The 13,209-nt window shown below is 42.7% G+C and overlaps 1 protein-coding gene across 4 annotated transcripts in view; it reads left to right on the top strand.

Annotated features, from left to right (window-relative positions):
- POU6F1 (POU class 6 homeobox 1) overlaps positions 1 to 13,004 on the top strand; it is a 45,568-nt gene extending 32,564 nt beyond the window's left edge. For 3 of the 4 annotated variants that reach the window (XM_083352456.1, XM_083352458.1, XM_083352457.1), the window contains exons 7-11: positions 3,066 to 3,194; positions 3,623 to 3,841; positions 6,594 to 6,732; positions 7,536 to 7,710; positions 9,503 to 13,004. In XM_083352456.1, the coding sequence (XP_083208582.1) occupies positions 3,066 to 3,194; positions 3,623 to 3,841; positions 6,594 to 6,732; positions 7,536 to 7,710; positions 9,503 to 9,848 (1,008 nt within the window). In that variant the 3' untranslated portion in view covers positions 9,849 to 13,004. The remainder of the gene's footprint in view (positions 1 to 3,065; positions 3,195 to 3,622; positions 3,842 to 6,593; positions 6,733 to 7,535; positions 7,711 to 9,502) is intronic. The other variant, XM_083352459.1, reaches the window with a different exon arrangement.
- The last annotated feature ends 205 nt before the right edge of the window (positions 13,005 to 13,209 follow it).

Raw genomic sequence — 13,209 nt, 5'->3', positions numbered from 1 at the left:
CACCTTTGGGACAACCGTGACCTGGATGACTGAGAATCTCCACAGACAAAATCTCATATACATTTCAATGATGAGTTCAATACTGAATAACTTTGATAAATCTAGAAAATGTAAATCTCTGCATCGATAAGGACAAACCTATTTCTTTGGTGCATGAAAAATAATTTCAAAGTCCCTGATATAAAATCCTGAGTCACAATCTGTATTCAGTCTTCCTTTCAAATGAGAGTACGAAACACTATTAACTTGAACACATATTTGAATGAGAGCCAGGATGGTATAATGTAGTGGTTAAAGTGCTAGCCTAGTTTTAGTCCAGGTTCCCAAGCCCATGGTTCTAGTCCTCCCTTCAGTATAGTGGTCAGCTGGGTGACCTTCTCAGCTCTAACCAACATCAGGCTCTACCACAGACATGTCAAACACAAGGCCCGGGGACCAGATCCGGCCCGTGAAGTGGTTTCATACGGCCCACAAAGCCATCCTGGAAACAGTGAGGGAACGGCCCCCACTGCCTTGGCCCTGGCCCAGAGACCCTCCTCCTGCCAGAGACCCTCAGATCTATCCCCTGCCCAGGCCCCCATAGGCACCCTTGATGCGAACAATGTAGAGCTGGCCATGCCCACCCCGTAGGCCATACACACTTTAGCCACGCCCACCCAGTAGGCCACACCCACCCGGCCCCCTGAGGGCAACCGCAATGCTGATGCGTCCCTCACTGAAATTGAGTTTGACACCCCTGCTCTACCACATGCTGGCTGAAAAACAAAAAAATAAATAAATAAATAAATTTTTTATTGATTTTCCAATGTTACAATAATATCTTTGAAAAGCAACGTGGTGTCTGGGTTACAATAGTTCCGTTTCATACAAATACGTATTATTACAAATCTCCAACTTGTTGTGATCAGAATTTCCTCTCTTTTTTCCTTTAATACATATTATCTCTTATCTATATCAACATACTTCTTATTGTTATCCATCAGTTATTTAGTGGCTTTCTTACATTTGTCAATACTTTTGTATATTGAATATTTTAACATTCCATCTTTAAGGCATCAAACACCTTATATACTTTTCTACACTTCTTATCTATCTCATTTCCATATCAACAAGTTGGTAATACAATATAATATTCTTATTTTCATTATAATTTCCACATATTGAAAATTAGTCAAAATTTCTCCCATTTCAACATTTAATACATCCTTTCATATCACTACATCCAAGTATATTAATTACATTATATCATTCTTAACATACATACTGTACATCTTAATCAATTTCATTTAAACAGCTCAATATTTCAGTTTAGCTGTTAATATTCATACCTCTGAGTTGTTTTTTTAATTAGCCAATATTTTTATCTGTTCATCAAAACAATCTCATAATCCAAGTACAATCCTGTCTATTTTAGTATTTTACGTTTCAAGCCTCTTAAATATGTCCATTCTGATTCAGTCTTATTCTTGCTTTTTTCCTTTGCCATATCATTTTTCGCTTTTTTGCTTCAGGGTCATCAAAGAATTCTTGTGTTATTGTATCATATTGAACTGACCCTCCAATCTTCCTTTTTGAAGGGTTGAGGGGTCTAATAAAAGCACCAAATCTTCTCATTATTTTCACCTCTTGATATAATTGTCCTGGACTGTGTATTTTTTCTTCCATCTGTTTCTCATTTTGATCTTCAAATATCTGTGCTTGTTGAATAGTTAATTCTTCTGTCAATGTATTTGTTTGTTCAGTTTCTTCTGTTATGTTCTGTCCTGATAAATTATTAGTTGTAGTCACAATTTGAGTTTGCTTCTCCAAGACGCTTTCTAGCTTTTTCCCAAAAGCTCTTATTTCATCACCGGCTGTAGTCAGGAACTGATAAGTTTGATAGGTTATTTTCATCATAGCATAGATTTGTTTTTGTATTTCTTCCATGGTGGAGTCCCACATCTGGTGTTCAAGGTTAGTCTTATCTTGTTTTTCTAAGGAATCAGCCAAGTCTCTTCTCTCTTTTTTTTAAGAGTGTCAGATTGCAATTTCAGGTTTAGCCACTGGGTGTCCCCCAAGTGCTTAGAAAATTCTTTTCTTTTAGGGAACTATCTGTTAATCTCTTTTCAATTATTTCTTCTATTTTAGAAGAGCAGAGCCAAATTTTCAAATAAGAGTAGGAAGTAAGAAGTAGGTAGTCAAAAGCTTTTAGTCCACAAGTTATAAAGTTCTAGTTGAGGTCAATTCGTTTTTTCAACATTTTTTTAAAAACACCCCTGGAGGCTTGATCGCTGCTATTTTGAAGGGAAGGTTGAACTCCCCCCTCCCTCTCCACAGGGGGGAAAGTACTTAGCAGCTTATTTAGGTGAAAGAAAGAAGATTAAAGTATGAGAGGAATCTTACCAGTCTCTTCCACGCTACTTTAATGTTGCCTGGTAGTAAGTGTGACTTCGGCTGTCTGCAGCCTAGTAACCGGCCATGTTGCTATGGCCGGTCTTTCGTCGAAGGGAATGTAGGCACTAACGGGAGGGGGGGCGTTACGGCTCCCCCGCATTTCTGCAAAAACCCCTTCTTGCTGGTCGCCGCTCCAGGGCGACTCTTCGGCCCTTTTAGGACCCCCCAGCTATGCAAAACTGGACATGGAAGATGAGACCCATCCTCCAGACGTCCATAATGATGGCGTTGGCAAACTGGAAGTCTGAAAAATAAAAATTCTTGTTACGTTGTGCATTCATTGATAGCTTTGCCATATCGACCTCTGAGCACGGTTGCAAAACAAGCAGATGCTGCAACAAGAGAAATGCTAAAAATAAGAAGAATGAGAATTCAGCAGCTCTTTTCTTATCGAAGAAAGTATTGCAGTGACAAATCACATGTTAGCCATATTTGAAGATTGGTGCCAAAAACGGCATTCATTATCCAGGTGTTAACTTAGAACAAGGCTAATCAGATTGCATCTTTTCAAAGGTAATTTTATAATGGAACAGTGCAAATTGACCTGAGGAGTGATCAGGCTCCTTAATAGAATTGCTTCCTAACCTTTGACCTTTGTTTTATTTATTGTCCTCTTTTGGTGTCTCTTGCAGATCAGTGCAGCCTCTCTGGGAGCCCCAACCCAGCTGCTTAGCTCACTAGCCACCACGTCTGTCATTGCAAACACCATTCCTAGTGTGCAAGGAATAACTGGACAAATCCTGACTAATGCTCAAGGACAAGTAAGTGCTGCACCATTCCAGAAACAGAATTAATGTATTAGTAGGCCGTGCTTAAAAGGACACCAGAGTGTTGTTGTTTTTTTAGTTGCCAAACAAAACATCTATGCAATTTATTCATTCATGTTATATATCCTGCCTTTCCTCCAAAGTTTAAGGCACCCTAGAAAGCATGTTCTCCTGTTTTGATATAGATTGGACATAGAGATAATTATTAAGCCAAAATCATTCGGTGAATTTTCATAGTCATGAATGGACTCAAATGGGGCTCTGCCTGGTCCCAGTCCTATACCCAGGCCTAAACTGTATACTATTTTGGCTCTGCTACAGAAATCTTAATGGGAAAACTTAAACCAGTGTGGTTTTGATAGGAAAATGTCAGAAGATTAACATACTACAGCCTTGGTGCTTCCCTTGCCTTTGACCTCCAGGTTATTGGAACGCTTCCGTGGGTAGTGAACCCAACCGGAATTGCCACAGCAACTCCTGCCCCTGCCACGTTGCCAGCACAAAATCTACAAGTACAGGCAGTGACACCACAGCTGCTTTTAAATGCCCAAGGTCAGGTCATTGCCACCTTGGCTAGCACCATCCAGACAGCGGCCATGGTCAGGAAATCAAGCCCCCCGGAGTCTCCTGCCAAGAGTGAGGTGAGTCCAACTAGCAAAGCTGCTGAGAAAAATCACCAGAGGATCCTGCAGCAAAATTACCAAGATGCCCAAAGAGGCACCTACAGAGAAAGGAAAGTGGAACATGTTGGATTCAATAGAAATGGGGAGCCTGCTGCTTTTGATAGATTGTTGAACTAGAAAAGTCATGAGAGAGCTCCAGATTATTTATTTAACAGAACAACAGATGTGGAAGGGACCTTGGAGGTCTTCTAGACCAACCCCCTGTTTAAGCAGGAAACCCTATACCATTTCAAATGGCTGTCCAACCTCTTCTTATAAACCCCCAGTTTTGGCGCGCACACAACTTCTGGAGGCAAGCTATTCTGTTGATTAATTGTTCTAACTGTCAGGAAGTTTCTCCTTAGTTCTAGGTTGCTTCTCTCCTTGATTAGTTTCCATCCGTTGCTTCTTGTCTTGCCTTCGGGTGCTTTGGAGAATAGCTTGACTCCCTCTTCTTTGTGGCAGCCCCTGAGAGATTGGAAGACTGCTATCATGTCCCCCCTCGCCCTTCTCTTCATTAAACTAGACATACCCAATTCCTTCAACCGTTCTTCATATGCTTTAGATTAATAATCCAGATTGTCAATCACATTTATACAACCGCCTATCTCAAAAAGCTACTCTGGGTGGCATACATCAATAAGAATAACAATTATATAAATACAGTTAGTTTAAAAATATAAAACAATCACTATGGAAAATTAAAACCTATTAAAATGTAAGGCACAGTACGAGACACTTTATTATTTTTACTGCTCTGGAAGACGAGGCAGACCTGTGGGATTTTGCATCTCACCTGTCAAATTAGCTAATCAAGCCAGAGGTGACACCAAATTGGCTGGAAGCAGGAATAGCATTTCCTGTTTTGCCTCAGGCTGTAAAACATCTTCCCTTGGACCTGACCCTTGATGACTTGGTAGCTGAATGCGTAAAATAGCCACTTGTCAAGTGTTGCTGGAGGCATGAAATATATCTGTGTCAGGGTGATCGTTGGGGATTTTTTTTGCTAGATATAGCAACACTGGTGCTCAGGTTAGTTTAGTTTAGTTTTAGTTTTATTTGATTTCTATACCGCCCTTCTCCCTAGGGACTCAGGGCGGTTCACAGGGCACATATAAATAACAATACAAGAGTTAAAAGGAAATTAAACCAGTGCCCAGTTAAAAACAACAATAATAAAGTACTAAAAAACCAATTTAAAAACCCATATTCCCCCATCAGGCCAGACCAGCTAATTCAAATAAGTGGGTCTTCAACCCGCGGCGGAAGGATCGGAGGTCTGATGCCATCCGGAGCTTAACCGGCAGTTGGTTCCATAATGCCGGAGCGCCCACAGAGAAGGCCCTCCCCCTGGGGGCCACCAGCCGACATTCCCTGACCGGAGGCACCCTGAGGAGGCCCTCTCTGTGGGCACGTACTGGGCGGAGGGAAGTTGACGCCGGCAGCAGGTGGTCCCCGAGGTAACTTATCAACTAAGGCCCGTGTGGAGAGAGTCCTGATTGAAATAATATCACCCTGGGTAGAGATGAAAAGAGAAGCAGTGTTTTGAGAGCCAGCAGACCACTTTTAAAATGTCCTCCCTCCAATTCATTTTCTTTTCTAGCACCAAGCTCCAGAAAACCTGATCCTATTCCTTTTGTAGCTGAAGTTTGTGATGCCTAGCATAGACTAGCTGGTACCTATGGACCATAACTTTATAAGACCGACAGGAGTGTCCTGCAGCTGAGCTAGAATCTAATTGGCTGATCTGATGCTTGGTATTTCAGATGAGAAGTGAGAAGGCTGGGCACTGACTCTTCAAGTAAGAGCTCTTGTAGCAGGCATTTGAAAGTCAAGATATGTTAACTTTATTAAAACAGTATAAATCACACAAAATAAACAAAGGTAAATGTACGGTATTTCCTACCTGGTACAATTCTCGTTGGCCAATGTGCCTTCTTTGATCCCGATTGCAACCGGCATAATGACTCATTAGGCCATTCTTCATTATTAGTCATTTTATTCATTCATTCATTCATTCATTCATTCATTCATTCATTCAGTTTATCTCAAACAGATATCTCTGGGCGGTTGCAAAACTCTCAAAAAAGCTACAAACAATGCAAAATAAATACAGGTAGTCCAGGGGTAGGCAACCTCGGCTCTTTTATGACTCATGGACTTCCAACTCTCAGAATTCCTGAGTCAGCATAGCTGACTGAATTCTGGGAGTTGAAGTCCATGAGTCATAAAAGAGCCGAGGTTGCCTACCCCCGAGGTAGTCCTTGACTTAAAGACCACAACTGAGCCTCAACATTTCTGTTGCTAAGTGAGACAGTTTTTAAGTGAATTTTACCCCGTTTTACAACCTTTCTTGCCCCACTTGTTAAGTGAATCGCTGCAGTTGTTAAGTTAGTAACACGGTTGTAAAGTGAATCTAATTTCCCCATTGACTTTGCTTGTCAGAAGGTCGCAAAAGTCTATCACGTGATCCCAGGACACTGCAACCGTCATATATATGAGTCAGTTGCCGAGCGTCTGGATTTTGACCATGTGACCCTGGGGACGCTGCAATGGTCACGTGAAAAACAGACCTTTTTTTCCAGTGCCATTGTAATGTTGACTGGTCATTAAATGAACTGTTGTAAGTCAAGGGCTACCTGCAAAAAAAAATTTGCAGCCAAGCTAAATCAATAAAAGCAGTATTAAACTGTTTTGGTCTGAATATTGCTTTCTTCTGCTCCGTTGCCAGGTCCAGCCAATTCAGCCTGCCCCAGCTCTCTCACAGCCAGCTGTGGTCATTGCAAGTCCTCCCCCAGCATCCAAACTAGCTTCCACTCCTGTCCCCATCACCTGCTCAGAGACACCAACTGTCAGCCAGCTGGTTTCAAGTAAGCATGTTGGTATCCCTGTGATTCCTGTGGCAGGCAGAGAAAGAGGCTACCATTAATGGAGGCTGGCTCACGATCACGTGCATGGAACATTTATGGTAGAAAAAACCACGAAGTGGGTTGTCTGATTTCTGTGTTAAAGGGGCATTGTTACCCTACAGCTGCCGAGAAAAAAGCTGCTGCTGGTGACATCTGCAAGTGTTAATCCACAAAAAACAAAAAAAACCACGTATAGTGTTACTTTTTTAATGTGTCACTCTACTCCTAATAATGAACAGCACATACACAGAAAAACAGAGGATTAGAACAACACAACGTTAATAAATGATGTAGGTTGTAATGACATTGACCAACAGAGTGAATACCAAAATCTAACATCTTGCAAATTCTCTCTCCCAGAGCCAGGTTTTATTGCTATGACCATTATTTATAAAGGCAACCTGCTCCATAAGATGGACACCTCTCAGCAGCTTTGTGTAGATAGTAAATAAAAAAGTGGGAAAGAGCTGAGCCCTGTGGCACCCTGTCATGGAGTAGTTGTGGGCTCAACCTCTTCAACTGACTAGAACCAACCACTCAGTCAGGAAGGAGAACCACCAGCACATAATCAAAGGAGACTAGGGTGTGACCTAAAGAGATTGATGGAATTCCCCCCATTTTCAGATCACAACTGAACTGCTGTGAAATAAAATCCCAGTGGCGTGAAAGATGCATGTGGCTGCAGGAGAAAGGATTTATAGTGCACTTTAATCAGAAACTGCAAAATGGAACAATGGTGCCTCTTTCATACTTTCTCCTACCAGAGCCTCAACCTTCAAACAGCGGAAGTGATGAAGATGGCATAAACCTGGAGGAGATCAGAGAGTTTGCCAAGAACTTTAAGATTCGACGTCTCTCTCTGGGTCTCACCCAAACCCAGGTGGGGCAGGCATTAACTGCCACTGAAGGACCTGCATACAGCCAATCTGCTATTTGCAGGTAAGGAAGTCTGTTTCCCTGTGCAGATGATTCTGAGTGGAATGTAATCCTCAATAGAAAAACAGGTTGCCGAGTTTTCTTTTGAACCAACACTAGGCCTCCTCCTTCCTGGTTCTTTAAAGTAGCTCAATACCCTCAAAACATATCTAGGCTGCAAAAATCCAGATATCCAATACATGGCAGCAAAAGAGATGGCAGTAGCAATAGCACTTAGACTTATGCTTAGACTTATATACTGCTTCACAATGCTTTAAAGCCCTCTGTAAGCGGTGTACAGAGTCAGCATATTGTCCCCCAACAATCTGGGTCCTCATTTTACCAAGGTCAGAAGGATGGAAGGCTGAGTCAACTTTGAGCCGGTGAGGATCGAACTGCCAAACTGCAAGCAGCCAGCAGTCAGCAGAAGTAGCCTGCAGTACTGCGTTCTAACCCCTGTGCCACCATGGCTAAGAGTTGTTTGTGTCTCTTGATTATCATCTAGTGAGTATCTAAATGCAGTCCAAATGGAATACTGTAGCTCTAAATAGGTGTTAGGCCCAAGCCCATAGATGAGACAGTGAGGTCCAGTTGAGTTCAATCCTTTATTTGCTTATACCCGATGGACAGGTCAAACTAAAGCTATATCATTCTAACTACTAGATATTTCTTGACAGATTCTAGAGTGGCTACACTGCACCTCTTCCCCCTTCCCACATGCACCTGGGAACTGTGCAGTCTCTTTCTCTGGGAAAGCTCTGTCAGATCTCTCCCCCTCAGCTCCTCCAGGTGTACGCTCCTTCACAACAGGATTCCATATTGGTTTCTAATCCTGAATTAAGTGGAATTATTGTTACGATGGCAGTTACGAGGGCAATTCAGAAATAAACCTCCATTTGGTTATCAATGACAGACGCTCGCAGATACAGAACTTTTATTATACACATTAGAAAACCACAACATTGCATTACTTTTCGACATAATTGCCATTCAAGTTGAGGCACTTGTCATAATGTCTCACAAGGTTTGAACTTCCTTAGTAGTAGATGCTCAACACCAAATCTGGGCTGGGGGGGGGGTGATCAAAAACATCGCAACAGAACTATTTCAGAAGTTCTTGGGTGCGTCTAGCGGTGTGCGGGCGAGCATTATCGTGAACCATCGCCACACCGGAAGTGTTGCCATAGAAAATCCGCCCAAATGTAAAGGTGCCAAAGGAATACTGCTAGTGAAGTTCGTGGAGCATGGTTCGACCATCAGTTCAGCAGTCTATTGTGAAACGTTATGAAAACTCAGATGAGCCATCCATAACTAGTGTCACGGCATGCTGACTTCTGGTGTGGTGTTGGTTCGCAATAATGCTCGCCCGCACATCGCTAGACACACCCAAGAATTTTTGAAGCAGTTCCGTTGGGATGTTTTTGATCACCCCACCCCCCATAAGCCAGATTTGGCGCCGAGCAATTACTACTAAGGAAGTTCAAACCTTATAAGACATTATGACAAGTGCCTCAATTTGAATGGCGATTATGTCAAAAAGTAATGTAATGTTGTAGTTTACTAATGTGTATAATAAAAGTTCTGCATCTGTGAGTGTCTGTCATTGATAACTAAACAGAGGTTTATTTCCGAATTGCCCTCGTATTTCTAAGGGACAATGTGGAACCCACTCATTTTGAGCTCTGCCCTGCCTTAAACGACTAATGAATCAAGCCTGAACATCGAGGATATTTATTTCCTCAGGGTGGGGTAGCAAACAGGAGTGACAAGAAGTCCACCCTGCATAATTCCTCAGTGATTCCTGCTGATTTTGCAGATTCGAAAAGTTGGACATCACTCCCAAGAGTGCCCAGAAGCTGAAACCCGTCCTGGAGAAGTGGTTGAGTGAAGCTGAGCTTCGGAATCAAGAAGGCCAGCAGAACCTGATGGAGTTTGTGGGTGGGGAGCCTTCCAAGAAGCGGAAACGCCGCACCTCTTTCACCCCACAGGCCATTGAGGCCCTCAACGCTTATTTTGAGAAAAACACCCTCCCCACCGGCCACGAAATCACCGAGATCGCCAAGGAGCTCAATTATGACCGGGAGGTAGTCCGGGTTTGGTTCTGCAACCGGCGACAAACACTCAAAAACACCAGCAAACTCAACGTCTTCCAGATCCCTTGAGGGCTGGAGCTCAAAGTGAGAATCTCCCTTTCCCTACCTGGCTGCTGTAAGCACTTTGTGGCTAAGTCTCCCCTGCCCCTGCCACCTGTTTATAGTGATGACTGAAGTGAAAGAGGGGAAGTCGGATCTCCTTGTGTTTTATTGTGCCCCGGCCTACTCATCAGCTGCTTCCTTCCTCCCTGACGTTGCACTGAGCTGTGAAGGCTTAGGAGTCCATTGGCGTTTAGCTTCCTTCTGTGTCAGACAAATCATGGTCGGTTAAAGGAAAAAGGTTCTCCTCGTCTAGTTTGTGTGCACTTTTCTTTTTTTCTTTTTTCTTTTCGAAGGTGGCATTAGGATTGCCACCAGCATAGCGTCCACAAGGAACAATGGGGGGGGAAAACCCCATCTTTTATTTGAGCCACTTTTCATGGCCACACCTATCGTTTCCTATCCAGGAAATCATATCTTAAGCAGAACTGTGGCATAATTTATATTTCCCTTTCTGTATGGATATTACTATGATGAGAGAGCACTATTAAACCAAAAGGTTTTTTTTTCCATCCACCAAGATCTTGAAGTTTAGCATCCTGGTTCTCTGTTGATTCTCTTATTTTAAGACTGATTTGACAGCTAAAGTTTCCCTTCCAGAAGAATGCTGAGGAGAAGAAGAGGGAGGCAGGTACAAATGTTTATATCTTGGGATATTTTATGTCTTGGAAATCTCATGCCAGCAGAGCAGCACTAAAAGTAACAAGTAGTCCCGGGCCTAGCTTCCTATAGGGCAGGGGTAGGAAACCTTGGCCCTTTCATGACTAGTGGACTTCAACTCCCAGAATTCCTGAGCCAGCCATGCTGAGGGGAAAGGGAGAGGTTTCCAAGCTGAGCCATGCTGGCTCAGGAATTCTGGGAATTGAAGTCCACAAATCATAAAAGAGCCAAGGTTGCCTACCCCTGCTATAGGGCAAGGAGGATCTAGCCAAGTAATAACAAAAGAGGAACACAGAAAACTGCCTTACACTCGTCCATCCATTGTATTAATGTCAGCTTTGCCTGGGTTCAACTCAACCTAGAGTTTTTAAGCAGTTTTTTTCAACTGTACCTGGCAATACAAGTAGTCCTTGTTTAGTGACTGTCTGCAGTTATAACAGTGATGAAAAAGCAGCTTCTTTATGACCAATCCTCACACTTAACCACCTTCACAACAGTCATGATTTCACTAAGCCACTGCTTTGCTTAAGAACAGTGTTGTTGGTTCCAATCATTGCTAAAATGAGGATTACCTACACTATGGATTCAGCCGGGAACCTTCTGCATATAGGTAGTTCTTCGACGTACAACCAAAATTGAGCCCAACATTTCTGTTGTTAAGTGAGGCGTTTGTTAAGCGAATTTTGGCTTGTTTTACAACCTTTCTTGCCATAGAATCACTGCAATTGTTAAGTTAGTAACCTGGTTGTTAAGGGAGTCTGGCTTCTCCGTTGATGTTGCTTGTCAAAAGGTCGCAAAATGGGATCACATGTCCCCGGGAGACTGAAATGGTCATAAATCTGAACCACTTGCCAAGCACCTGAATTTTGATCACGACCATGGGGATGATGCAGTGGTCATAACTGGGACAAAAGGTCATAAGTCACTTTTTTCAGTGCCATTGTAACTTTGAACAGTCACTAAAGGAACAGGTGTAAGTCGAGGACTACCTATATAAGGCTGGTGTTCCACCCCTTGATGATGACTTTCCGAAATCCAGCAAGATTTTTGGCTGTTCAACCCCTTGAGCAGATGGTCCGGATCTGGAACAATTACTGTCAGAGCTTAGAGAACTAGGACAAGTAGGAGTCACAGCAGGCACCTTGCTTTCTCCTAGCAGTACATGTTTAGGGTATCAATAAGTTCTTGCTTCATGGAAGGGCTCCATCGGAAAGAATGTGAAAATGCAGTCTTCTACACCAGGAGTCCCCAAACTATGGTCTGCGGACCGGGCCGTGGGCTCTTGGCCATCAAGCCGTGGAAACTGCTGGCCGGTGGCTTGCACGCGTGGCTGTGCATTCCCTCCCCCATTTATGCTAGTGCGGGCGCAAACGGGGATGCTAGCACGAGATGGGTGTCCACAGCCTGTTTGCAAATGTGCCGTTAGCCTGGGCAGTTTGCGCAGCCCGTTTGCACATGCGTGAACAGGCTGCTAGCCGCCATGGGGGGGGCGCAGCTGTTTGCTCATGTACACAGCGTCAGCGTGTGCCACATGTTCAAACGGGGCTGCTAGTGTTGCGCCAGTGTGCGTGGCCTCGCATGCACATGCACGCGTGCACCAATTTTGAAGCTGCCCTACACAGAGAAGCTATTGATTAAAGTGGGTGGGAGGAATATGGCTGTGTCCATGAAATCGGATTATGTCAGCATCACTAGAAAGGCCACACAGGGAAATCAACTCTATAGGAAGGCCAGAATTAACTTTATTGAGATTGGCTATAATAACAGAATCTTGCAAGTCTGACCCTGTTGTACCTTCCTCCCCAGCCTACTGCTTATACTCCAGTACATCAGAGAGAGATCTGCCTAGGCCACTTTCTAATTTTTGTCAAATTTTGAAAAATATTACAGCCCCCTCTGCCTAGGCAAAAATTCTTCCTTATATTTCTTTCAAGGTTGTCTTCCCAATTCCGTACAGGTATTGACAAAAATTAAATCAGCATTTAAAACCTGAGGTAATCTTCCCCTGCTGAATCCCTCAGTCTGATTCCGCTTCCTGCCTCACCAGCGTTTTTCAGACAATTCAACACATTTTACCTTATACATGAACTGAATTACACACTGTAGGACAGAGCTTATTTTTAAGGGAGAAACAATCACTTTCTCTCTTCTTTAGTAACAATCTTGCATCAAGAAAGACGACTGCTGATGGGTAATCCATGACATAATGCCATTCCAATACATGCACAATTGATGTGGCATTACAAATAATGCAAAAATTGTATTATTACTGTGCATGTAAAAAGTAAGTGTCTGGGGAGGTCTATTAAAGCAACCAAGGGGGAAAAATGATTCTTTTATTCCACACTGCATTAAATAAAGTCATTTTTTCCTACCAGAACTGAAGTTAATTTTTTTAAAGGGTATGTGTTCACCTCACTCTTCCAAAATTAATATTTTAGTTTTTTGTTTTTGTTTTTTAATTTAAATCACTCAACTGGGGAATATTAAGGTGAGGTAAGGAATGTAAAAAGTTGCATTTAGCAAGCTGCGGCTTTGATTGCCTTAAAAGTAACATTTTAAGTTGATATTAAAAAGGATTGTCAGAATCAAATTTTGAAAGCAAGATTTTAAAATTTTCACAAATTAGTGTTGTTGTTTTTTTGGTATGTGTAAATTGCATGGCAGCTTT

Source organism: Vipera ursinii, assembly GCF_947247035.1.
Source record: "Vipera ursinii genome assembly, chromosome: 2".
Classification (NCBI taxonomy): domain Eukaryota; kingdom Metazoa; phylum Chordata; class Lepidosauria; order Squamata; family Viperidae; genus Vipera; species Vipera ursinii.
This window is presented reverse-complemented; position numbering and strand designations above follow the sequence as displayed.